The 26,616-nt window shown below is 45.5% G+C and overlaps 1 protein-coding gene across 2 annotated transcripts; it reads right to left on the reverse strand.

The window, feature by feature from the left end:
- Nucleotides 1-779: 779 nt before the first annotated feature.
- TAL2 (TAL bHLH transcription factor 2) lies at nt 780-22,782 on the reverse strand. Of its 2 annotated transcripts, none has more exons than XM_057404416.1 (2): nt 22,558-22,782; nt 780-2,525 (listed from the first exon to the last, which is right to left on the reverse strand). In XM_057404416.1, the coding sequence occupies exon 2, from the start codon at nt 2,513-2,515 to the stop codon at nt 2,165-2,167; it is 351 nt and encodes a 116-aa protein (XP_057260399.1). In that variant the 5' UTR covers nt 2,516-2,525; nt 22,558-22,782; the 3' UTR covers nt 780-2,164. The 2 variants fall into 2 exon arrangements, with proteins under 2 accessions (XP_057260399.1, XP_057260398.1); XM_057404415.1 differs by lacking the exon at nt 22,558-22,782 and adding an exon at nt 10,855-11,196.
- Nucleotides 22,783-26,616: the final 3,834 nt, after the last annotated feature.

A 26,616-nucleotide genomic window follows, 5' to 3' on the forward strand; every position in this document is an offset into this window, starting at 1 on the left:
GCTGCTCTCCAGTGCAGTCCTCAGCCCTGACAGCTCACAAAGGCAGGGATAAGCAAACTCAAGATGAGCAGCATTCAGAAACAAAATGAAATCACTATGAACCCTTTCAGTCTTTTTTCTTTTCTTTGGTCAGAATAAGTCCACTGGCATGCCTGTACCTTACAGCACCAGACCTGGATGGGGTGAGCTGTGCTCCTGACAGACCTCAGTCTTTGCCAGTGAACAGGACAGTCCAATACACACCTAGCAGAAGTCAGTCCTGGCTTCTTTGGTGCAACTGGTGGTGGTGGTGTTTTAAAAGGCAGCTCAGCTGTGGGTGCCAAATCCCCTCATGCAGAAGGGCTGTACATGTTATATGCATAAACCCTGTCTCTGCTTCCTGAAGGCAGCTCATTGTCTCATGAATAAACAGAAACAGTGCAGGAGCATGCCAAGGCACACGTGAGCTCCATTTCTTCGCCAGTGGTGAACAGTTGTCTTTTCTAACATTGACAGGTATGTTGGTCCACATGGAAATCAAAAGGACTTGTGTCAGTGGGAGAAGGATCTGAGCAGGAAGCAGGTCTGCTTAAACCTGGTGTCATTTTTCTGTTGCTCTAGGAAGCTTTATAACTTGATTGAGCAGTCCAGGCCTTTGCTGGCACAGGTTATAATTCAGTTAAGAAATTAAATTGATATGTGGGCAAAAACCCACAATAGTAACCTTCACAAAACCCCTTTTCATCCTACTTATCATCTAAAAACCTACAGCATGGTGGCGGTTGTTCCCTACAGGGGGCTGACCCACTGAATCAGGTGGAAGACCCTTACACCTATTTCTTTGTCCTTGCTCCACCAGCCCAGTTGTGATAGTGCCCAGATGGAGGAATCTCAACTACAGCAGGTGGAAGCAGGCAGTTTAAAGGCAGTCAGGTGGGTATGTGGGCAGCATGCCCCTAGTCTTGTCCATGGCCTTGATACCCCACCTAGGGCAGACATTAAACCAACCTCATGCAGCCCAGCATCATAGCACCAGGGGTCTTACAGATGACAGCAAGGATGCGTGCAGTTTGATTCTGCCTCCCAAGGCAGAAAAAGCAGGGCTGGTTCAAGAGCTCGATGCCCAAGACCCATGGCACACAGCCTTGTGCCAAACGGCCACCACAGCACACCAGTGGTGCATTCCCAGCACCTTCTGAGAGGCCCAGACATGCTCCTGCTGCTTCTGCACCCTGTCACAGGAAGGGACACTGCTCACTGGCTTTTCCATGAAGGTTTTCACAGTGCATCATTGAGGCCTTTCTCCTGCAATCTCCTTCCCAGAGCAGGATCTCCCCCATTGCTACAGCTTTTGAAGAACAAAGACATTTAGCCATCAAACTGTTTGATGGGCTTTTAAGGCAGCTGGAGTGTAGCTGATCAGCTTCCTTCACGTGTACAGTCACTGATACGGAGGAGGTTTACTCTGCCTGTTGAGCCCACTGAAACTCATCTATGACTATGTTGTCTTTTATTTAAAACAGAAATTCCATTTTTGCTTTTAATTCTGCTTTTAATTTAGTTTAATAGTATGTTGCTCTGGCACTAGGGATCATTCCAGTCTGATGGAGAAAGATGTAGCCAAGTTCAAGGGCTAGGACTTCTATTTTAAAAAAGGAAAACTCAAGTTGGAAGTAAGATTCACAGGCTCAAGAGTGAATGCAGTTATCCCCTGGAATCACTGGTGGAGGACTGTGGCAAGTATCACACCTCTCAAAATTTTTCACTACCTAAGCCTGTGTCTCTGCTGGACACATTTTGCGCTGCAGTTGTAATTCTTGAGCTTATTAGTGCTTTCTTGAAATAGCATGGCAGAACAGAATAATCTGTTTCCCTCCCAGAAACACTGGATGAATTTCTATGGTCTGATCTATGGATTTGATCAGGGCACAAGGCCCTTCTCTCTTGGTCTCTGCTCTGACAGCAGTGAGTCCTTCCAAGTTGACAGGGGCTGCAAGTTCTCTGTCTGATCTTACAAGTTGTTGGCTGACCAAGGATTTCCTTTCCTATGAAATAAAAATGTATACCAAATAAATCAGTAATAAATATAAATAAATAATCACAATCCATAGAGGAGCAACCCACAAATTCTGCAAAAAGAGGGGGACTATCAGACTAATACAAAGACTGCACATCTCATTTTCTGCTAGGGAGATGATGTCTCTGACCAGCACCCTATGATATTGCTGCTCATGGCAGGAGAGGGGACACAGTTTTCGATCAGTGTCAGCTCCTCCATGTTTTGCAAGCATGGAGCTTGCTGGAAGAAGCCCAGGATGCTGCCCCGTGCTGGCACTGCTGTCTGCTGCGGGCCTGGCTCTCCCAGAACTTTGACAAGGAAGTTGATGTATTTCATAGCTAACCGGAGTGTCTCATTCTTGCTCAGTTTTTTGTCTGGTGGGTGGGTGGGAATGAGCTTCCTCAGCTTGGCAAAGGCGCTGTTGACATTTTGCTGCCTCCATCGCTCCCTGGTGTTGGTGAAGATCTTCCTTGTCATCCTTAACGTCCTGCAAAGCAAAGGAGATGGTGAGTGAATGCTAGATAAGCCTGGCTTTCACACAGGCTGCTGCTCTGGGCCAGCAGTGAGCACAAAGTGGTGGTGCTAGACATTTCTAATTTTTGCCCTCTGTGGCTGATGCCCTTGTCCTACATATCCTGCACAGTTTCACCCTAATTCTTAAAGTCATGTCCCCATTCACCGCCATGATCATAATCATGGGAGCTGCAAATGGACACCAAAGTCTAGTATGGACTTCACAAAGGAGTAAATGGAATTTTATTTTCTCACACAACCATTTAATGCTGCTTCTCCAGATTCTTGAGAATTCCTCCATAGCAGAATTCCCAATCCGAATGCATTAATCATCCTACTAGGCTGCATGAGGGACACCCGGAAGGTGGAAGGGAAGGCAGGCAGGCTCAGCGCAGAACACATCCATGCTTTCCCAAGCCCCAGCTCACACCTTCTTGGGGTCTGCTCCCAGCTGGCCCTAGCTTGGTGACTCCTGACTGGTTCTAATCTAGGTGGACATTCATCATGGGCCTTCTGTGAGCAGACAGCCAACACTACAGTCACTTGTGATTATAGTTACCTCAGAAGACTTCTCCAGGGAAGCAACAGTCTGGTTCCCTGCCCAGCCCACACTGACTGCTCACTGCTGGTGGCAGAGACACTACAGTATGATCCTTTCAGGCTTCTGTTTTATCCCCTGGGAGCTGCCAAGACTAAGCCACAAGTGCCATGAGTGCAAGCTGAAGAGGGAAAGTGTGATTCCTACAAAACTTGTAGGCATCCCAGTCAAAACGCCTACAGAGGGGTTACCTGCCCATCCTGCCTGGAGCAGCAAGAGATGTGCAGCAAAATGAACCCAGTACCCAGAGCAGACCTAGCAACACAAGGGCACTGTGCAATGGGTGCAAATTTTAAAAGCCATTTACCATAAAGGTTATCAAAAGTGCTTGGGGTTGCTGTAACCCTACTTCTACCACCATTGAAAAGTCTTCTCTTTTCTTCCACAGCCCTGCAGGAGACACTCACTTCTCCATTTCTGAAGCTGCTTTTTATGCCAATGGCACAGAGACAGTTGGGGTATGGAAAAATTAGCTGCAGCCAAGAGACTAAAGGACAAATGTTTCCCCTTAACCTTTTATGCATGTGAAAACATCAGCTTTTTATATTCATTGGCAAACCCATCCTTACAGCAATCCCACAGGGGACTGAAGAGCAGGGGAGATAGCACTCTTTACCCTCAGAAAGAGGCAACTTTGGGTGACAGCACAGCTGTGATCCCATGTCCATGTTAAGCAGCCTCATACCGTGCAGGGCACTCAGGGTTCACCAAAATACATGTTAATAGTCTGGGTGAATAAAGAAATTGCACTGTGACTCAGAGGTTAATTGGGGTGCTGTTGTAGGGAGACAAAACATGCATGGCAGGCAGAGAATTTCTCTCCCAAGTCCTTCAAGACCCAGTCCAGCACTGATTACAGATCACCAGGGAAACAGTTACAGTGTCATAAATTATATCAGAGCCATATCTGGAGACCTGGGCAGCTAATACAGATGCACCCATGTGTACTATATATGGCTACACTCATGCTGCCCATACTTTGCAGGCTCTGCTTGGCTGTAGACCTTACAGAGCTACCACATTTCTATTTTGATAGAAGTCTGAAATCACTGTCATGCTCAATTGTCTACTCTGCCTTCAGGGGTTGAGAAAATTCTCCTATCAAAATGCCCTGCTTCGTGAGTGCACATTTAAAACACAAATACTCATATTTCAGGCTGCTGAGAGTTTTTAATGTTTTTTGTAGACTTACATTAAGCCCCATTGCTTGATCTAAATGGGGATTATATTTTTATTATTTTTCTTTTTTTTTAATTATTCTCCTACTCCACATATTCCTTTTGATTTTTGTTACGGGAACAAATCTACTTGATGCTTTGCACCTGCCTAGAACAGCTAGCATGTACCTTTTTGACTGCTATATCAGTGATACGGATTTTAAACACTGTCTTCCAGTGCTCCTCTGTACTGTGGCATGTTCACTCCTGAAGGTAGAACTTTTACTCGTATAGTTCTGTTCTTCCAAGCAGCTGCTTGGGTCCATGCGAAATTCAGAGTGCCATCTGCTTCTCTCTCTCTCTTCTGTTTTTGGTGTTTTGTTTCTTTTTTTAAGACAAATTTATCCAAGTGCAAAGGCAGATTTATAAAGAAAGTTATTTGGGCTTCCTTGTTTCTTCTAATGGGTCAGGTGGATTGTATTTTGCCAGGCTTTTCAGTCTCTGCACTATAATTCTGTTATGTGGGCCCAGGTTGCTGCATACCTCTTCATACCTCAGTTACAAATACCAACGGAGGGTCTGCTTCTTCTTTTTCTTCTCCTGCAGGCAGTGCCCGGCACAGCGGGTTACCATCCAGCCCTGGTGCTGTGAACATGTCATCTTGACCTGTCAGCAGTATTATTGGTGGAAAAATAACCCCAGCCTAGTACTTGACATCACGCTTTCTTTGTCTCTCTTCTCCTGCCTTTGGAAAGGACAATATTACATTTGTGATCATGAGCCTTGTCAGCAAACATATGTCTTTGTGAGACCAGCTCATGATTTACACTTCAAAAATGTGTGTTTGTATTTCTGACATTCATTCAAGCTCAGTAAACAACAGCTCCTTCCCTCTCAACGTGCCCCCACCCTTTGCCCAGACAGCTCTACAGAGAGCTTCATTTCAGGTGTAATCCGCCTTTGTACAACTCTCCAATTTACATTTTTCTCTCCTTTCCCCCTTTACTGGTGCAGGTTTCCTGTTGTTGTGTTCAGTTTCAGCTAGAAACATAAGAGAAAAGCAAGCCTTCTCCAATCCTGCGGTAATTGCAATGTTTCAGCACAGCTTCTTTTCTCATACAGTCACCTACACATCCCTTGAGTTTTTTGTAAACACAACGCCTTCCAGTTAAAACGCAGTCAGTTTATTGACAAGGGATCTAATTTCCATTCCCTTTGTCTCATTCCCTTCGTCTCATTCCCTTCCTCCTATTCCCGCCTTCTCTTCAACCGTCCCCACCAGGCTTGGCTTTCATTATGATATTACTTGCAGCTTCAGGTCTTTGCTGATGTTGCACATCAGAGCAATGTATTCTTTAGCTTTCTCTGGTGCGCTGTATAAAATACATATTGTCTAGTGGCTGCATGCAGCTTATATCCCACTGGTCTATCTTAAATTTGTGCGGAAATCACGTGTTTGTACATATCATGGACTGACAAATTGCATTAACCCACAAGCCTGGATTCTCTGCTTTCTGGTCATCTTTCTTACCACAGGTTAACAGCCCCACATTTAGTTGACAATAAAGAAACCCAGGAAGACAGCAGCTTAAATTCAAGAGGATTAATTCTGCTCTCAGGAATGTGAACCTGGAAGATTACGCCATTTTCACTGGAAGAATTACTCTGCAGGGCAAAATTGACAGGATTTAACACAGATCAAGGAGACATCATGTCCAGAAGTACTAGGTAAGTGCAGTTTCATGAGCTAAGATCCACACCTGCAGTGTGTAAAGAGAATTGTGCAAACAAATAATCCAGCCCAGCAGCAAATCTGCTCCAACAGCCCGAAAGAGAAAAAACAAACCACCACCACCCATCAGTTAAGTGAAGCTCTTTCCACCCCCCCTGCCTACCCATTTGAAATATATAAGAATAGAGGAGAGAAAAATACTGCCTGTGATTAATGCGGCCACAAGGGTCACCTTAGACAAAAGACTAAACGATGGAAAACATGAAGATCTCTCCCTGAGTAGCAGCAATTCTCACAGCCTCTCTATGCGAAAGCCATTCAGGCAATTCCGGCAGCAGCAGCAGAGCAGCTTCGGCACAAAACACCATCTTTGCTAGGACATTCCCCAGAAAACAGCCCCTGAGCCAGCAGTTAATGTCTGAGGGCTGGTAAGGGACTCTCCAGGAGCCCAGCACTCAATCATAATTAGCAGGCTGCTATTAACTAAAGATCTTGGATGAGAAAGTGCCTCCCTCAAGTTATACCTTTGACCTCGGTGAAGTTAAATCCATGTTGAAACTAGCCACTGGAGACCTACTTCTGCAAATCTTAATCAGACGTCAGATGCCTGCTGCTAGCAAGAATTGGAGTGCTTCTAGTAAACGTGCAGTGCCACACTGCCACTCCACAGGGGAAACCCAGTGGCTGCTAAAATTGGTTATTTAACACATTGCACTGGATTTTGTGCAGTCCCCTCAAGCCCTTAAGTAAATGGCAACAGAAGAGCAGATGGTGTCTGTTTCCATATCAGGCAGGTGCTTGTGAGCCTGATCTACCACGGGGAGTAAAGATTCCCCAGCTATCAATCCTCGCTGCTGTGCTTTGTTCACATCAGCGTGATCTGGAGGAGAAAGAGGACGCTCACTGTTTCCCTCTTCAGTTTCATGGGAGCATGGGACTCAGCTCCATGCAGAGGGCGTGACTGAGCATCGATGTCACAATGCGTTTCACTGCCTATCCGTAACATGTGACTTTTCCCCCACCACCTAGGAGAAATACGCTGAAACTCTTTGCAGCTGAACCGTGCTTTGATTGATGCGCAGTTGTTTGGATTGCGAGGACTTCCTTTGGGCTGGAAAGAGAGTTAAGGGGAGAGGAGACAATGTATCCCAGCTTGACAGGTTACAAGAGGAGCAGTGCACTTCTAGGTCCAGGCTCTTCCCTCCCAGACTTCCTAAGCCCCCTCTCTCCATCACTGCCTCCCTGTATCTCAGCACTGTAGCCCTCCCAAGTGTCTCCCACCTGAAATCCCATGGGTGTACTGATGTACAACGAAAAAGAGGGCACAATGCAGTGAGCTGAACAAACCAGGGAATTTAACTTCTGTCCTCATTTCTGGTATTCCTTTGCCTCAGGCAAATTCCTTTCCTTTGTGGCACCTCAGTATTCCTTCTGCCTGTAATTAGTTTGTTTCAGCTGCAAGGTTTGTGGAAAGTATGTCTGCGTGTCTGTGTATGTCTGTATGTGTGTGTGTGCGTGCCTGTGTCTGTGTGTTTGGTAGATGATGTGTTTGTGTAAGGAAAGAGAAGAGCCTCTCAGCTCTCACGGGACAATTCCTAACAACAGCAGTGAACTTCATTTCATTTCAAATAAGATGTGGGAAGAGGAGCTACTTCGGGAGTAAACAAGGGCTCCTTCACTGCCTCATGCCTCTGTTGGGAGTGTAACCTGACAATCAAACCACAGTACAAAGCATAGCAGAGCAGCAAAAGTGCTATAAAACTCAGTCAGCACTGACAGTGATTTTTCAGAGTCTGTAAATCTGGGGCGAAATGCACATAGTGAAATCTCTGCTTCTGGGAGCCCTCCTGTCTAAGGGCAGCATTTACAGAAACTCACAGCCATGCTGTACTCTTGTTGAACCTTCAGAAAAAAGAAACCACTAGTCTGCAAAAGCAGCTGTGCAAAGGTCTCTGGCCAAAGTCAGCCTTCATGTTTGGGGATACTAGTCTATAAGTGATCACAGTTCCAAAAGGCAAATCTTTCACCCAACCCAGTGTTGCCCCTGAGTTGCTTAGCTTTGTAATCCAGTTGCCTTCCTAGAGGGTGCAGATCTTCACCGTACTGGGGGAGAGAGCTTGCTGCTTCCTGAGAAATCAGCCTAGCCTGCATACTTCTTAACCCAGACACCCTGATCATATCCTGTAAGGCTGCCTTGGGAAAGGTAGGTTCTGTAAAGCAATGGGCTGGCACCCAGAAGGCATTTGGGAGAGCACAAAATGTGTGCTTAAGAACTCACCAATACTGATGGAAATGTTTACTCAAAGAATGGTTTACTCTGTGCATGGGACTGGTTTTGTTTGTTGGTTGGTTTCCCTGTGGCTCCTCTCTTGTCAATGCTTTTTATGTTCCTTTGCAATAAAGTCAAATTATACCGCAGTTCCTTGCAAAACAAAGAGCCCATCCATGGGCTACAATAACTTTTGCTAAATGGATGCCTAGTGTATTAGCAATGGACATGGCTGCTTGCAAAGCTGAGAAAAGAACATTCTGCCCGGAGGTTTAGCCTTTATTCACTAAACTTGCACTTGTGCTATTTTCTGTTCAAGGGGATCTGAGAGCCTTCCTTGGAAAAGTGCTTCACTGTCCTCCTGGTGCCTGCTCCAGTAAGGCTATCTTGTATCGAAGTCTCAACTACAGTCCCAGTGGGTTTCCTTTAAGAACATTCTCTGCCAAATTAACTGCCCAAATACTTCACACAGACACTATCCCTGTGCTTCAGGTTAACACAGAGAAGAATATCAGCTTGGTGATCTTCAGGGAGGTCTTCAGAGACCCTCTTTTTTCCAGACCCTGTGTGCAAACCCCTGTTCTATACAGGTATTCACTCCCACCTTGTTACAGCACTCATTCCTGCATGCTCCTCTCTGCACCTGCCACTGTGAGGCAGTAAATTAGCCGTTGATAGCAGAAAAATGTCAATTTGCCTTGACTCCCTTGCCTTGCCTGCTTATGTAGGAAAACTCACATCCTGCTTACAGGAGCTGTTAGGGGCAGCGAAAGGAAAATCCAGTGGTGTAAGGGACATTGCATCGGGGGGAAGATACATCTCGTATTATGTTTAGATATGACCCCCAGACAACATTTGCTTTTGCATTTTATCCAGGCCTGCTCTGAGTCTGATAGCAAATCTGACTTCAGCCAAAGCAAGGCTAAAGGTCTGACAGCATCCAGATAGTAGCATGCAGTGCCTTGTTTTCCTATTGAACACAAGTTAAAACCAGTCTACTGACCCCCATGCCATCACCCTAGGAACTAACTGGATCTGCTGTGCCTAAGACTAGAAGTCACCATAAACACAGAGAAAAAAAAAACACCACAGCAAATTGTAACATCCAAAAGTGTGATACAAATCACTGCACAACAGGGACCACAATCCTGTTTTCACCTAAATATCATGCTGCTCACCTCCATGGGACTACACCTGATAGGAATATCAGAAAGATCATTTGTGCCTCGACCACATTCTCATGGGCGTCTGCATTAGGTCATCAAGCCTTCCACCCAGCATGTTGGCTCTATCAGCATTTAATTTCTTGCTCATATCACAGCTACTAATGATTTATGTAAACAGGCAGTAAAATCAAGCTGCATTCATTTTAGTTACTTTTTGTGAAATGATACAGAAATGCATGGTGGGAAAAGGCTTTAAAAATCAAATATCATCCTATACCATTATATGGAAATCATGAATGCTAGAGACGCCTGTTTCAGAAAAAAATGCTTGTTTTATTAACTTTCTCAGGCAAATACAGCTTTATGTAAAAGACTACCCCTGGAAATATAAACCTGTTCTAGACTGACAGTTTCAAAAGGTGGGATTTTTTTACAAATCTGAGGGTTATTAATATTTGCCAGCAGAAATGAAATAAAATTGCTGAGCTTTTCCTCCTAAGCGAACTGTTGAACTGAGCAAAATTCAAGTATCTATGTATTTGACATACACATCAGCTGTAAAACAACCAATGAAGTAATGGGAATGTTTTTAAACTTGTGAGGGTTGGAATTTAAACCTATTTCTTTACATCTTTACCTGTTGATAGTGTCATAAGATGTTGACACTGTCATAAGATTTCTACACAGTCTAGTGCACAAGCGTAAAGTCTAATGAATGCATGACCGTCTATGGTTTTGTGAATGATTTATTCTGATAATCAAACACTACTGGACAATTCTGTTAAGTTTTGGTTCTAAACTCAGAAAGTCTATGGTGCTTTATGTAACCATTCTGCACCAGTGCAATAACTCAAATTTAGAGCACTTTGCAGTGGTGTGAGTTTGCCTTGTGTGTAATTACATAGTTATGATGTAAAAAAATCTAGGATAGTAGTAACAGAGATTTAAAATCACATTAGTTTGCTCCACATCTAAGCATCAACATTTCTTTCTGAAGTAGTAAAACCAACTAATCATTTTTTTCAGCATCATGTCCAATTCACTGAGTCTCTGTGTGGATACTAAGAATTTGACAGGTCCAGGAACAAAAATAGAGTACAGGTTTACTTTGCTTGATTAAACACAGTCACCTGTAGTGGCAGTTTCTGTAACTATTCTGTTTGTAAGATCAGGTGCCTTACTCTTAACTTTTTGATGACAAGACCTAGGGCTACCATGATAAGAGATAAATCAGTGGATGGTAAAAGGCTACTGCAGAAATTCCTTCCTTTAAGGATATTCCCTGCCCCGAGAGGAAACTTTGGCATTCCTAAGAAAGTTGCAAGATAAGCCCAAACGGGGGGAGGCAACACTGTAAAGAGAAGAGTCCATTGTCACTCACTTTTCTGGTCACAGGTGCTTGTGCTTCTTCAGATCTGGTCAGCAGGCAAACAGACAGCAAGATCGGACACTTCTCGTTTTCCTTTCCTGATGGTTCTAGCAGAGCCTGGCCGCAGAGCCTGCTCTCGCTGGAGTCAGCCTAGCACGGGTCCTGGCTGCCTCATTTATAGAGTAGCAGGTCCTTTGTCTGGCGCGTGTCACCACTAGTCCTGGCAATCCAGGGAGATTGTTTTGCATCTCCCAGGAGATTCTCTCTATCCTGCCTTTTCTCTTCTCACCCTCTGCTGTTCCTGGGGCTGGTAGTTCTTGCTACCCTTAGAGCAGCTCCGGATAGGTCAGGGAACTGTGCAGGAAAGGATGGAAACTGCTCATGGTAAGTATGTAATTTTTCTCTCTTTTTTTTTGGTGGTTTTGTTTTAGTTTTTTGTGTTTTATTTTCTTGGGGGGGGGGAGGGGGCTTTAAAAAAAAAATAAATAAAACTTAGCTCTAAGCTTGTAAATGTTTCCAGAGACAAAGATGCAGTGCTGATTTAAAAGCCAATTTCAACGTGACTCAGTACTGAGGTAGAGGGTGGTTGTATTTATCATATTCCTAAGCAAGGGATTCCCTCTCTGCTCTGATAGCAAGTGCGGTGAGGCTGTGGGGGTGACCATGTGCAGGCAAATCAATCCCGCCTTCATGTTTTGGTGAAAGCTGCTTTTCACTTAGGGACACAGCTAGCACCTTCTGCAACATGGGCAGCTAAAGCTGCTGCATGCTCAGCACTGCCCCAAGCCCCACGCTGGCCGTCTGCCTGAATCTGCAGAGTTACAGCAGGAGGCTGCAGGTATGTATTCGCATGTCAGCTAGCTTGCCATCCACTTCGGGGCCCATGCTCTCTGCTTGTCCAGAGAGGTGGGAGATGCCCCGTCCCTGGAAATACTCAAGGCTGGATAAGGCTCTGAGCAACCTGATCCAGTTGAAGATGTTCCTGTTCATTTCAGGGATGTTGGACTGGATGACCTTTGGTAGTCCCTTCCAACCCGAAGTATTCTATGTGTCTATGAAAAATTGGCCCAGGCACAAGCCAATGAAGCAATGTAGCCTTGCTACAGACATACAAAGCCTTGGGACCCATGTGACCTCACCTGCATCTCCATCTGCTTCTCTGTTAGGTGGTGGGAGTTTACTTTGGGTGGAGATGAGTAAATAGGGGGAACAAGAGCAAGATACCTAGTTAGGCACTGGGAGCAACGGGATACTACAGGGGAAAAAGGAACGGGGAAGGAGAAACACCAGTTAATCATTCAGCTACAGTCATGGGGCAGGAAAACACCTGCATCCAGAATAGACAAGGGAGCTTTAAGCACACTCCATTTCTTTCCTCAACCAAGCCTAAAGACAGCTCAGCTCACCCTGACCACCTCACCCAAACTACAAGCTGGCTAGGTAGGGCTCACCTACTGGGTTTTTAAAAGCACTGTGAATGTTTCAGTTAATGTGATTGCCTCTATAATTATTAACAACACAGCAGTGGAATGATGTGGTTGCTCTCTGGAGACAATGACCCCAGATCCCTGCTGGGGCAAGTCATTTGCCGCAGAGCTCGACTGAAGGTTCAGCCCTTTCACACGGTAAATTAACAGCGGCACTACAGCCTGAAAGCTGTGTCAACCGCTTCATTTAGCACAAGTGTTATGTTAACTAAAGGCCCTATTCCAGAGGGGCCTTTGGCCTCACAGAAGCCTAATTTCCATGTAATTTACATTGGAAAGTTGCAGAGAGCCCCTCCTCTCTGTTACTTCCTCCAACCCATTATTTACCCAAAATCTGCCCTGAGAATCTCCAGCCAGCATACAGCAGTAGAGAAGGGGGCTTGCCAGTTCAGGAAAGGGAGAGAGCTCTTTAGCCCTAACTGCTTGGATACTTCATTGCCGAAGGCTCTCAAAACCTGGCCAGATGAAGCGTTATAAAATATACAGCCAGAAAAGTCTCTGTCCTTGCAGGCATTTGGGATGGGATTGGCTGCTATTCATTCTCAGTCCCTTATCCATGCAAGAGTGCATGCAGGATTCTGCTCCTGTTGCTGTCAGATACATGCCCCCTCTAGCAGCAGGCTCATTGTGAAAAACCTGCCTCACTGGGAAAACATACGGAGAAAAAGTGACATCCTAGCCCCATCCCATGTACTTCAGAAAAGCCAGCACCACATCTGTGATGTGATCTGAGATGGCACAGGGATGCTGACTTCTACACCAACTTTAACGGTCTTTTCCACCCTATCAGTTTACTCTTGAAGGGGTCACACATGAGAGTCCATTTCACTGTTTTTTTATAAAGCTTCCTATTACTTGGCACCAGTGAACCACATGAGTCTCCAGCTTTCTCTCCGTGCTTGTCAGTGACATGGCAGTAGAGGGAATACATCTCTGGGATTGCTTTACCCTAAAGTAATCCATAGGTGCCAGGACAGCATAGCTCAGCCAGGGGCAAGAAGAGGGGAACAAGACCAGTGAAAGCAATATTGCACCCTGGGCATGTTCTTCCCTACAAAAATTTCTGCTAGGATCTATCCTGGCAGTTCCTTGGGGCCTGGGGTAATTCTTCACCTGCAACAGGTCTGGTTTTAGTAGCTACCCCATTGTCAGTTCCATGAAAAGTTAAGGAGAAACAGTATGTTTTGTAATTCTCAGACTCCAGACTGCAGTTGATATTAGCATGTTTGCCTGTGTCATGGACACATTTTTCCTCCTCAGATACCTCTCTCAGAAAGTAGAGTCCCAGTTGCCCTTACAGCACTGAGGAGAGGAGGATGGGGAACGCTGTATGTGTAAATGGGGAAACTGGGGACATAGAGCTATTGTGTCTGAGATGCAGAAAGCACTGATTTATTGCAGCGGTGCTGGCTGCCCCTTGCTGAAATACAAAGCCATTCTGCCAGGGAGGTACACATTCTTCCCAGCAGAGACATTCCTTGGCAAGTCTGATGACACAAAAGCCAGGAGAGAAAAGAAAATGTGGTCTTGGCCCTCTCACGGATAAGAACTGAGGCTGAAGAGAACAGGTAGAGATCCCATCCAGAGAAAACACCCTTTCCCCATTTCTGCTATTGTGCCCAGCACATTCGCCCCTCAGAGTCTGTGCTGAGCTCACATTTAGTGCAATCTCTTTCTGAAAAGCCACAGTTCAGTCAGCTTATTGTCTTGCCTCATCACCACAGATACCAGTAACAGTCTGGCCTGGGTGAAGCAGCAGACTGCCTGCACTGCCAGTCATTTATGTAGCAGCATTTCCGTGTGGCTCTACAAAGCGATAGATGAGAATTGGCCCCTTTAAAGAAGTTAGGAACATGTGGTGATTGCAAAGTGTGAACATCTCAAAAACAGGTTTCTTACGTGCATTTTGAAACTCACACCAGCATCTACGTTCCAGGCCCTGAAACATCCTAGGGGAGTAACCCTTTTTTTTCTTCCTAAAGGGCAGAAAGAAACCCTTTTTCTTCCTAAAAGGAAAAAAAGCTGTTCCTGGCATATGTGACTGTGCGGTATGCAAGCAGGAACAAAAGGCTTTATCCTGCTGCTACACAGCTTCCAGGGCCAACAGAAGCCTCTCCAAGACAGAGTAGTGGTTAGATGGATTAAAAACATGTTTGCGTTTCACACTGGGACAGACCTCAAACCCTGTCTTTCTCCAACAAAACTCTTACTGCAGATGTTCAGGAAATCAAAGAGGATCATGCCTAAATATGGGTAAAGATTTCAGCGAAGATGGGTCTGGGTTCACATTATTTTTTCCCTTTGTGGTGTGACCCCTTTAAGTCTGATGAAAACAGCACACACAAAATGATGGACAGAAAAAGGACAGCAAGAAGCTGCAAACACTGCCACATGATCGCTGTGAGCTCAGAGCCATGCTCTACAGATGAGAACAATAAGAAGCAATTATACACATCTGGGTTCCTGCGCTTTAAAATCAAAATTTAGATCAATAGGTTTTGAGTACAGCGAGATGGAGGAAGCTGCTTGAGGTTCAGAGCAGCAGCTGCATGCAGACTGCTGAAGTATTAAACTTCCATCATCTGAAGCTTTTTGTAATGTTTTGAATCTCTTATTAGTGTTAACAAAACACTCACATCAGGGGGTGCATTAAATTCTGGCCACACTTTTAGGCTTAATTCCAGAAGCCAAAAATCTTCTCCTTTTTAATGCTGAAAGTTGCTGATAGCCTTGAAGAAAATGTTCAGCCACAAAAGAAAGAGACTGAAAACCTAATGTTTTTCTAAACCTTCCACTGGGAGCAAGAGAGAAGAGATAAGCAGGTCATTTTCCCGTCGACACAGGTGTTCCTACACATTAAAAGTCCTTCGGAAATCACCTAAAATAGAGAAAAATAAAGCAGTCATACCAGAGAATCAGCCACTGCCATTTTCACCGTCACATAATGCTGAGCTCAGATAGGTGGCATGCAGCTATAACGCTACCACATATTCATCACTCCAAGCAGGGATTCAAAAAAACATGTAATTGAATATAAGAAAACCTTCCTGGACAGGTTATAAGCTCTGAAGGGTCTTTGCCATAGATATTTTTGCACCTTCTACAATAAACTTTTAACTAATGTCAAAAAGTAGGGATGTGAAGATTTAATTTCAAGTATGACTTGAAGCAAAGCACTCAAGCTGCAGCCATGCCAGCCGCAGCTATTGAATGGGATGGGAGTCTCCAGGCTTTCACACAGTCTGTGAGAACAGAAAGTTCTCTTTCTTCATGTGCAAGTCTTCGAAACCATACGGCTTGCTGTTGTGGTGAGCTTGTGCAAGGAAAAAGGGAATTTGCTCTGAATCTCCCTAATATCTTATCTTAGCACAGGATGCTGCTTGGCAATGGCTGAGGTTGAAATCTTTGAAGGAGAGGTCCCATATTTCGTGCTTGAGACTGCTCCCTTTGCAGGACCAGCAGCGCATGGGTGTGCAAAGGGAAACTTCAAGAAACCCATCCTCTCAGGAGTTCACTACAATTAGGCAGTCTGTTTCACATGGGAAACCTGGACCTGATCACTATTCTGACTGAATGGTAGTTTTCTTCCTTTGTTTCTAAAGTTTTGCAATCCTATTTTTGACCTATTATGAATGTATGCCCTTATTGCTGCCTTGATGATGGAGAGATGGTACAATTAATTTCAAATTTCATTTTCAATTGCTTTATTTCCATTGTTTTTAAATACATTTCTGTATTTCAGGTGCTCAGCTGGTGCCAAATGATATGCTTTCATCAGTCAATATAGAGATGGGGTGATGTGCAGCATGCAGAAATCACACTATTACTCTTCCCTTTCACCTGTATTTCATCATATGACTGTGCTGTATGTCTCTTTACTTTCCACTGGCTTTGCAAAAGCCAACAGCAGCCAGAGGAAGGAAGACTATTCTTTGAGGAAATTCATCCTATGTGTATATCTGACCACCTCCACTGTCAAAATTACTGTGCAAGGCCAGGCAGCAGCTCCTAAGAGCTTAGACCAGGGTGTCCATTCCCGACTTGACTATGACTATCACTCTTGCAGAGCTGGTGTCCCAGCCTCACAACACAGCACAGGGAAGCAGCCCCATTAACAACCGCAAAGTCTGTAGTGTAGGCATTTGCCTGTTTTCACCTGAACCGTGTCACCTGAACCCAAGAGATGTCCTGTGATTAGCCTGACCCATCAAAGCAGAAGTGTATGCACCCTGCACGTGGAATACTTTTAACGGCCCACGAGCAGCCCTTCAGACAGCTTTGCCTGTCCACTGTTAACGAGATATAAGAATCAGGACGTGTGTTCAACAGTGTGGAGAAAGACGGGGGAACAAATTCTCTTGATCATCTGTAAATACCAGAAACCCTGTGGAAAACCCTGTGTGGGGTGGAAAACTTCATCTCCAGTGTGTGGCTTCTGCCATAAGAGAGGCAGCCTCATCTTTGTCACAAACAAAAGGAATTGCTTTCAGGCAGGAGTATTATACAGCAAATGTAGGTCAGCTCAGCTTTCTGGGTGGCTTTCAGTGGCTGCACAAAGAATAAATAAGCTCTGCTTTAGTTGCAGCTGACCTCTCTTGCCTTCTTCAGCCCTCTACTCCAGTTTGTAAAAAAACTGTCACTGTGCCTACCTGGATGAATGTGACAGCCTCGGAGATCAAGTGTCATAAGCCATGTTTTGAGTGCTGAGTAAGACGCTGTTGTGACTGCTCAACTTGTGTTTCAGGAAGACATAACCCTCTATGAAACCCAGAGCCAGAGGATTTGATTGCCTTGCATGCTCTAAAGCACAAGTGCAGGTATCAGGTGATACAGTGCCAAGCTGTGCAGACACAGCTTCAGAGGCCATTTCTGATAATCTGTCCATTCAGTTTGGTTGCTGTGTTCACTGGCTAAGCCTGGACTGCTAACAGCACCTCTCAATCCAAACCCAGTTCAGGCTTTACATTGTCAATAAATGAACTTACATCACGAGTGCAAAGACAGGAAGCCACTTTGCTCTAGGGAGGTCAGAGATGCAGCAAAAGTAATATCCCAGGGCAAAGAACATCCCTCCAGGAATGCACCAGCACTGCCCTCCTCAACCCACTACTGAGACGCTGTTAATACACAGGCAGTGCCCACTCCTGACCTTTAATTTGCTGGTGTCTTCTGCTGCTTTACCAAGCAGGAACACCCATCTGCACAGAAACAAAGCCCTGCTCCTCATCCCAGCACCCTCTGCCCACCCCTTTCAGCAGTGCTGCCTCTTTGCAGTTTAAATGTTTCTTTTTAGAGTGCCTTTTATTTCCAGCTTGAAGAGCAGGGGGACGAGAGGTGGTATAGGGATGCTGAAGTAGTAATTTACATAATCTGATTAACAGAAGATTATCCAATGGCTGCTGAACAGCCTTAGTGTGCTTGAGCTAAAAACCTTACTATTCATTGCTCTCACCACCCTGCAGGACGGCTGCACCTGCAGCACCAGTTAATTCTCTCCTGGGGACTTCAAGGAAGGAGAAAAGCGGGGGCATATTTTTATTATTATCTGGGAGAGGGTTGAAGCTTCATGTGTGCTGTCCCTAATTGATCTGTCTGCATTAGTCTTCAGGAAGCTGAAATGAAAGCTGAGCCAGTTGGCATTATCAGGAACAGCCATCACCTTTGAAAAGGGCCAGCTTGTGGGGCTCCTCCCACATTCCCTGTGAGTAGTTCAGCAGGACCCATCCAGACCTGCCATAGAAGGGAGCTGAAGAGAAGGGTCCTGTGCATGCAAGAACCAAAACTGTAGTTTTCCCTTCTCTCACCAGTACCCTGCTCAGCTGGGAGCAAACCAGACCTAACACCATCAGAGAGCTTCACAGGTTGTAGCCCATATGTCTTTCCCCACGAGCAATGTAGTGACAGGGGGATGAGTATGCTCAGGGCTCCCAGAGCCTCACACCCAACATGTCGTCTTCTGTTGCCCACAAGCGCTATGGTTATCGAGGGACTTGGCTGCATTGGCAACTGTGGGAAGGGCAGCAGAGCCCACCAGGGCCACCCAGCTGCATGCTCAGGGGAGAAGGAGTAAGTCTGCAAAACACCTCTCTCACAAGCACAGCCCAAGACCTCCCATCCAGCAGAGCACCTAACTCTGCCATAGCAACTCAGCAGGCAGGCTAAAGACAAAACTTAATGAAGAGAAGCTGAATGCCATAGCTGCTTGGACATAATACAAACCTCAGCAGTGCTTCAGAGCATTGACTGGACTCAGGCAAGCTCTCCCAGGATGAGAGGCAGATGGATGAAGTTCAGGTCCTTGCAAGACAAGTTCAGCTGCTGGTTTTAACAGAACCAGGTCTGCACCCAAAATGTCCACTCACGCTGAAGGGGTGAAACTCCAAGCTAAGAAACGTGTTAACTGTGGAATGGAAAGTACTGGGGACAGTCTCCAGATTAGGAGAAATAGCAGGTGGCAGGAGCTGAACTCTCCCACATGCATCCACATCAAAACCAGGGAAGGAGGAAGTTTGGACATTTTTCTATTGTACAGAGGGACATCTGTAAGGCTAGGCAACTATAACACAGTTTTGAGCCTTACAAGGAAATGAAAACTGGACTTCCTAGAAGAAAAGAGATACAATAAAGCTTAATCCTTCAGTAGAAATGCTGCAATATAATCACCCAAGACTAATTGTGAGCCTTTGTTTCCAGAAGCAGACTCCATCCCCATAGCTAGCTCTGGAGATGCTGGTGCTGCTTTACATATTCACTTTTGCCTGGTGTATTTGTCTGGGGGGTCTCTGAAGACCTGCATGACAGCTGCCATTCACAGATACCACGTAAACAGATTTGCAGTGCAATGTGTCTTCCTTACGCCTACCAACAGCAGCATGAATGAATAATGCTAAATAGTTATCTATTTAAATATGGAGGTAGCAGAATATCATGAAGCCATCCTGTATGTTTGTTTCTCCATTTTTTTCATCCTTTTCTGAAGCAAGAAAGGGAAAACACTTCTGACTTCCAGGTAAAAAGCACAAGGACAAAAGCGGGGAAGGATCCATCATATGAGACCTAGTGTGTGCTGACCGCACATGTACAGTCATCTCCATTGTGTGGTTTTGGGTTTGTTTTCCAAGGAGCTGCAACACAGGGAGTTGCTCTTTTGCTCTATGTTGAAGGGAAACCAGAGCTCACACCTCAGTGCTGCCTGGAAAAAATAACTCTTCCCAGCTGCTGGCTGACAGGATTTGTCTTGCATAATGTGCAAAGCTAGACAGCAATTGCACCTCTGTGAAGTAGCGTGTCATGCAAGGTGCCCGGTCTACCACACAGTACATTGATATCTCCATGCTCCATGGTAGACATATCATCAAGATATTTTTATGCTCTGGCAGAATTCATATTCCTGGATTTAGCAGTTAACTCTAGTATCAATACAAAGGGATAAACTGCATCCTGGTGCACAAAAGCTCTCCTGCTTTGAGGAAGTTCATCTCTGTTGCTGAACTAATCCTTCGTACTGGCATCTGCCCAGATGTCAAGAAGAATGAGGAACTGACAGCAGCTCCACTAGCATTTCTATGTGAAACATGCTGTGGGAAACCTTCTTCCTACAAAGCCTTATTTCTCTGTACAACTGTGGCTTTGTAAGGCCCCCTTGCACCAAATGCTGAATCTGGGCCCTTGCCTCTTGAGCAGAAAAATATTCAAAAGGGGAAAAATAGAGTTAAGAGAACGTGCACATGTTGATGGATAAAATCAGGCTTCTTCTTCACTAGGTTTTGTCACCTAAGTACAGGCCTGTTCTGTATTTGGAATTAGAAGGCTAGGACATGGTGCAGATCATCTTGCATCTCATGGTGCCCCAGGAATGGAGGACATCACCACACATCACAGGCAGACAACAGTGGCATCTGTTTGCTCCATTGTGTGTTCCCAGAGATGGACTTTTATCTATATTCCCCAGAGTTCAGCAGCCTGAACAATAAAACTTTCCCACAGCTGCTATTACTTTTTCCATGCTTCGATCCCAGAAAAGGCAGCAGAGCTATTTAGCTGCTATTCATTCCCCAGGTACACAAACTTGAGCCACAGGAGGTACAGAAAACACATACACAACATGAACACAATGAGGAAATCGCCTTCTCCTGAGCAGTGGGCAAGTTTCTCACCATAAATCTTCAACCTACAAATAACAGCAGCTTCTCCCTGGCAGACAGCGCTATGCTGCGGAGCAAAAAGCATGTGGAGGAAACGCATTTAAATGTCAGGGTCTGGGTCCACTGACAACAGCTACAGGGAGGCACGCATTTGTATGTTGTATCTACCACTAGAAGTTGGCTTAAATATAGACTGTTCTCAGAAAGTGAAACAAACCAGGGACTTCTTGCCCCTTTTCCCTTTCCCTGCCCCTTGCCCCTCCCAGCCATCTTGGGCTCCCTGCACAGCTGAACAACTGTTTCAAAACACAGGACAAGCTCAGCTCTGAAGCCTCTGCGTTATTTATGAGTTTGGAAATCAGAGCCGTTCGGTTCACTGCCAGTAAATGGCAATGATTGGAAGGAGGGAGGGGTAGGCTTGTGTGCAGCTCTTCATTCTCTATTCATTGTGAAAAGGGGATCACTCCAGCTAACTGGCCTTTGGAGATAAGGATTTCAGACAATCTGCATTAGCCTGATAAGCCAGGTTTGCATTTCATAAAGATCATTTGTTAAGAACCTCAGTAAAATAAAATACAGTGAGAAGGCTTATCAGCACAACTCATTTCCACTCACATCCCTCTGCCCACCGCTGCTGACAGTTTTTCTTCCCTATAAATAAAGCTCCCTGCTTGTGTCCCACCTCTCTGGGATTGAGCACAGACCAAGGATGAGAGGCAGTGGGGGGATGGCTGGGGAGGAAAAGGAAGAATAGCCTGAAACCTCCCAGCTGCAAGTGGTCACTGTTAGAGCCGTGGTCCTGATCTGCAGTATGTGTGAGGGTAGCAGTGCCCACCTGGTGGGTGCTTTGGATGCAGCTGGGCTGGCATCAGCAGCCTTCCTGCTTTGTACAAGGTACAGGGCAGGTCACGAAGGAGGATCTGGTATTTCCCTCTACTTCATGTTTTCCACTTTCCTCACATACAGAAAAAGGTAGCCCCAAAGTTGCAAAGGACTCGCCAACCCCCAGCAGTTTTCTCTCTTTACAAACTGGCCTTAGACAGGCATTCTGCTGTAAAACAGCCTTGCTGAATAATGGAGCACTATTAGAATGGGCCCCTGCGCTCTCCCTTTCCCAATTTTCTTCTCTGCAACATCAGCATTAGCAGGGAATATACCAGACCCAGGACTGTTCTGTTTGGACAGCACTGCCTTTCCAGGAGGTAGGTGCCCTTTTCTGCACAGACCCTGGGCATTATTCAGGTATCACACAGCAATTCAGATTTAATTCCCTGTCTACCTACCTTGGATCATGAGTTCCAAGGGATGGCAAACCACACCAGACTATTAACAACACAAGGTCTTCTTAATTTTGACAGCCAGCACAAAGTCCCTTAAAGCATATAATCTGCTGTTTCCAGCTGCCATTGCTGAACACACTTTTATTAGGGTTTGTTGGCAGAAAGATCTTAGCAAGGCAGAAAGTACTCCGGTAGGTCTTAACATTTCTACCTTACCTTGTTAACATCATGGAGTAATGCAATGAAGTGGATGTAAAAGACCAGTAATGGATGAGGCCCACAAATGTCTCAGCACATTGTCCCTTAGCAACATTTTGATCTCAGTAGGACAAAACATGGACTTTTTCTGAACAACAATAAATGCATCGTAGAGGCATCATTAACCTGAGAAGTTCCTGCAGCAAGTAGCCTCAGGGTGCAAAAGGCACCAGCAGTGCAGGTAAGCCATCACAGGTGGTCCCCAAGCTTCTTCACTGGTGGCATTCCTATGTTCCCAGGTATGTTACATGTCTTAATTAGGTTCACAGAGCAAAACACCAATACCCAAGAACACCACAAAGTAACCTCCAACTCCCAGCTAAAAGACCTGCTGATATCCTTTTCTCTCTCTGTGCTAGGGCCACGAGTCACAGCAATGTGCCTTTTCTTCCCAAGTGCAGAGCAGGACACCGTGGCTGTAGACGTGTAGATGCTACAACATATGCTGATGCAGAAGGAGTCAGTCTCCACGGCTGAGAAGGTATGTACCAAGAAAAAAGCCTCATTTTCTTCCAAATATTGCGTGAGAACCCCTGCATCCCTTACCTGGGGGATATGAGAGTATAGTCTGCACTGGTATGGCCCCTCCTTTGTGGGACAGAATGTGAGTTCAGATTGCAGGTGTGTGCTTGGTTTACTCCCTCTCCTGCTAAAGCCTGTCTGCTCTGGAACAAAAGCCTGCATGCCAGTATAACTATACAGTCATAATGGGTGTGCTTGGGAACACTATTGCTTGTTTCATGCAGTTACCTTTTCAATGCATTGACAATACCTTGGGTTTTCTGTGCATTTACTCTATGAATATGCCTGGAAAGGAACACGTAACAGTAAGTTAGCAAGGCATCCATGTGTATAGATAAACAGTTTTCCCACGGAGAAGGCACTGTATGTTTGGTCAGTCATGGAGGCACACCCCGAATCCCCCTATGCCACAAATGTATCTTGGCTTCCCAAAATAAAATAATCAGTTATGAAAAGCTGCCCTGGACCAGCTCCTGTCTTCACCAGCTGTCACCTATTTAATCTCTTCTCCCTCTCCATGTTTGTTCAGAAATACCTCTCTGTCAGTGCAGCTGGAAAGGTCGCTACTAATGGGCGGCCAAAGCCTGAATGCTGACAATGTGAGATGATTACAAGCGCCTGAAGAGCAAACACGCAGATTTTTCAACAGAAAGGTCTCCTGCTGCCCTGACAAGGTTCTGAGGTACCACTCAGGACAGTGGTGGCGATAAAAAAGGGCTAGTGTCAACTCGAGAGGGGAGGCCACAGAGTTCAACAGTAGCTCCTTGTAGAAGCTGCTAAACTCAAGAGTTTTGACTTTTCTAACAGGAGGTGATGGCATAAAAGGCACTGAAATTAGTTGCTTGACGTCAAGGAGGGTCACTTAGTTTATTTTCGTTTTGAAGTGGTATGAACAGAAATGACTGAGCTGGTAGAAAGCAAAGAGACTGAAGCACCACAACTGCCCACCACCCCTCCTTGGGCCAGCCAATGACCGTGATCTCTCTTCCCCTTACAGCGTGATACCTGCTGCTGTAGCAGCAACTAGAGGGAGCAGCTCCACATCCCCAGGTCCCCCCAGCCCACCATAGCTGGTGGGGAGCACAGCCATCTCCCCTAGTTGCCTCACTCACCAGCTGGATCAGGAAGTTATCTTCCACACACTGCAGGAACCTCCTAGATTTTTTCCAGTCTGCTGTATTGTACTTCCAGCAGACATCTGGTAGGTTGAACTCTCCCATGAGAACAAGGCCAAGCAATCAAAGACCTTCAAACAACTTCTTCCAGTTGTTTGAAGAACACTTAATTCATAGCTTCATTCTGGCTGGGTGGTCTGTAATAGACTCCTGCCAGAATATGTGCTTGGTTGGCCTTCCCCCTCATCTTCACCACAAACATTCAGCCTTCTTGCTCACAACATTGATGACTGGGCAGTTGGTTGAGTTCTCTGATGTACAACACAACCCCACCACCTCTTGTTCCTTGCCTCTCCCTTCTGAAGAGCCTGCAGCCATCCATTGCAGCACTCCAATCATGCAAATCATTCCACCACGTTTCTGTGATGGAAATTATGTCATGATTTCCCTGATGCACAATGGCTTCTAGCTCCTCCTGTTTGTTGCCCATGCTGCGGGCATTGGCTTAGATGCATTTAAGTTGCTCTGGGGGACTGGTCTCCAACTCTGGCATGCCACCCCTGGCTCATTTTTAGCCAGCCTGGTTTTACTTTCCTCCCACTTCAAACGTAGTTTCAAGCCCTCTTAATAAGCCCTGCTAGTTCCTGGGTCAGGATTCTTTTCCCCCTTTGGGACAGGTGTACCCCATCTGCTGCCAGCAGGCCTGGTGCTATACAGACTGACCCATGGTCAAAAACTCCAAAATCCTGACGTTAACACCACTCCTAGACTGACACGAGTCCTGTACATGGCTTCACTAAGGGCAAACTGTGCCTTACAAATTCAGTGGCCTTCTATGATGGGTTGACAGCATTGGTGGATAAGGGAAGAGCAACTGATGTCATCTACCTGGAGTTGTGCAAAGCATTTGACATCATCCCACACAGCATCCTTGTCTCTAAACTGGAAAGGCATGGATCTCACAGATGGACAACTCTGTGGATAAAGAACTGGCTGGATAGTTGCACTCAAGAGTTGCAATTAATGGTTTGATATCTGGGTGGAGACCAGTGATGAGTGGTGCTCCTCAGGAGTCAGTATTGGGACTGAAAGTGGTCAGTGGCAGGGACAAAAGGACTGAGTTCACCCTCAGCAAGTTTGCAGATAACACTAAGCTGTGTGGTCGATAATCTAGAGGGAAGAGTTGCCACCTAGAAGGGCCCTGACATGCTTGAGAGGTGGGCCCATGTGAATGGGGTCAGGGCAATTCCAAGCACAAATACTGGCCGGGAGGAGAATAGATTGACAGCAGCCCTGAGGAGAAGGACACAGGGGTGCTGGTGGATTGAAAAGCTGGACATGAGCCAGCAGTGTGCAATTGCAGCCCAGAAATCAACTATACCCTGGGCTGCATCAAAAGGAGCGTGACCAGCAGGTCGAAGGAGGTGACCCTGCCCCTCTACTCTGCTCTGGTGAGACCCCACTTGGAGTATTGTGTGCAGTTCTGCTGTCCTCAACATAAAAAGGACATGGAACTGTTGGAATGAGTTCACAAGAGGCCACGAAGATGCTCAAAGGGCTGGAGCACCTCTCCTATGAAGACAGGGTGAGAGAGTTGGGTTTGTTCAGCCTGCAGAAGAGAAGACTTTGGGGAGATCTATTAGCAGCCTTTCAGTACCAAAAGGGGGGCTCCAGGAAAGATAGGGAGGGATATTTTATCAAGAAGCACAGTGATAGGACAAGGAATAGTATCTTTAAACTGAAAGAAGGTGGATTAAATTTTGGAATAAATTGTTTACCGTGAGGGTGGTGAGGTACTGGCACAGGTTGCCCTGAGAAGTTGTGGATGCCTAATCCCTGGCAGTGTTCAAGTTTCCACATCTAGTTCTGCAATACACAGCATGACAGAATTACATGAAGAGCAAAAAGCAGGCCTACACAGTGAGGTAGCTGCCCCCAGATTTCTCACACTGCTATGTGAACTCAGAGAATTCTGCAAATGGGTAATGAAGGACAGAATTAAGCTCCTAAAAGTCATTGCACCGTGACAAGCCAGTCCTTGGAAGGAATGTATCTATTATCCAGATGTTGCCCCTTCGGTATCTGTACTATAAACAGATGTTACCCCTTAAGCATCTCATTCACCTGTGCAAAACAAACAATTCAACTGACAGTGCAAAGCAGAAACTGTTTTTCTCTTGAGTTGACAGACTCTAAGACTTATGAGGAGGGGAGAGAATTCTAAAGCAGCAAAGGATGCAACTGTGTGTTGGGAACAAACATATTCCAGACTCTTTCAAGGGACAGCACTTAGCAAAATCAGCCAATTCTTTCCATTTGGACAGCAGTGGAAGATTCAACCATATTTCCAGGACTCTCTCCCACCTGTATCATTACAGTTTTGACCACCTTCCACTTCTAAAAGAGTAGGGTGGAACATACACAAGCCCTTCTTCTATGGCAAGATTCCTTCTGGACAGATCAAAAGCAAACTACCTTCTGTCTCGGCTAACTTTTGTCTGTGTCCTCAGAGACCCTAAAAATCAAAGGGGGGTGTTGTATATGCATTTACGCACATATACAACACTCCGGCATTCTGCTATGCAGGCAACCTCAATTTACATTCCTCCCTTTTACTTCCATTCCCTAACAATCATGGAAAGGGAGTACATACATCTCTTCCATTGTACAACCATCTTTTGAATATGGCTTTTTATGGTCCCTTCTCTTCAGGGAACCCTATTTCTTCAATCTTACTTTGTAGTTACTCTGGAGCTTTGAACATCTTGTGACCCTCATCTCAGCTCATGGGTATTCTTTGAATAGGCTCTGCTACCTTTAAGTTACACATATGTAATGTGCTTTCTTTGCTACACAAAGTCAAGGTATTTCACATGTTGATGCTTCTTAAGACCTTAAATGCATGCCATTAAAAGAATTCAGAAATTGTGCGTGTCTTCAAAGAACTTTCAAAATGAAGGTAGGTAGT

The sequence above is a fragment of the Pezoporus wallicus genome, unplaced genomic scaffold, assembly GCF_028554395.1.
Source record: "Pezoporus wallicus isolate ANWC-B61680 ecotype Strahan unplaced genomic scaffold, APGP_CSIRO_Pwel_v1 contig_7293, whole genome shotgun sequence".
Lineage (NCBI taxonomy): Eukaryota > Metazoa > Chordata > Aves > Psittaciformes > Psittacidae > Pezoporus > Pezoporus wallicus.

What these genes read in the sequence shown, in the direction of transcription:
- TAL2 (XM_057404416.1), bottom strand. Translation starts at nt 2,515, where the DNA reads ATGACAAGGAAGATCTTCACCAACACCAGGGAGCGATGGAGGCAGCAA.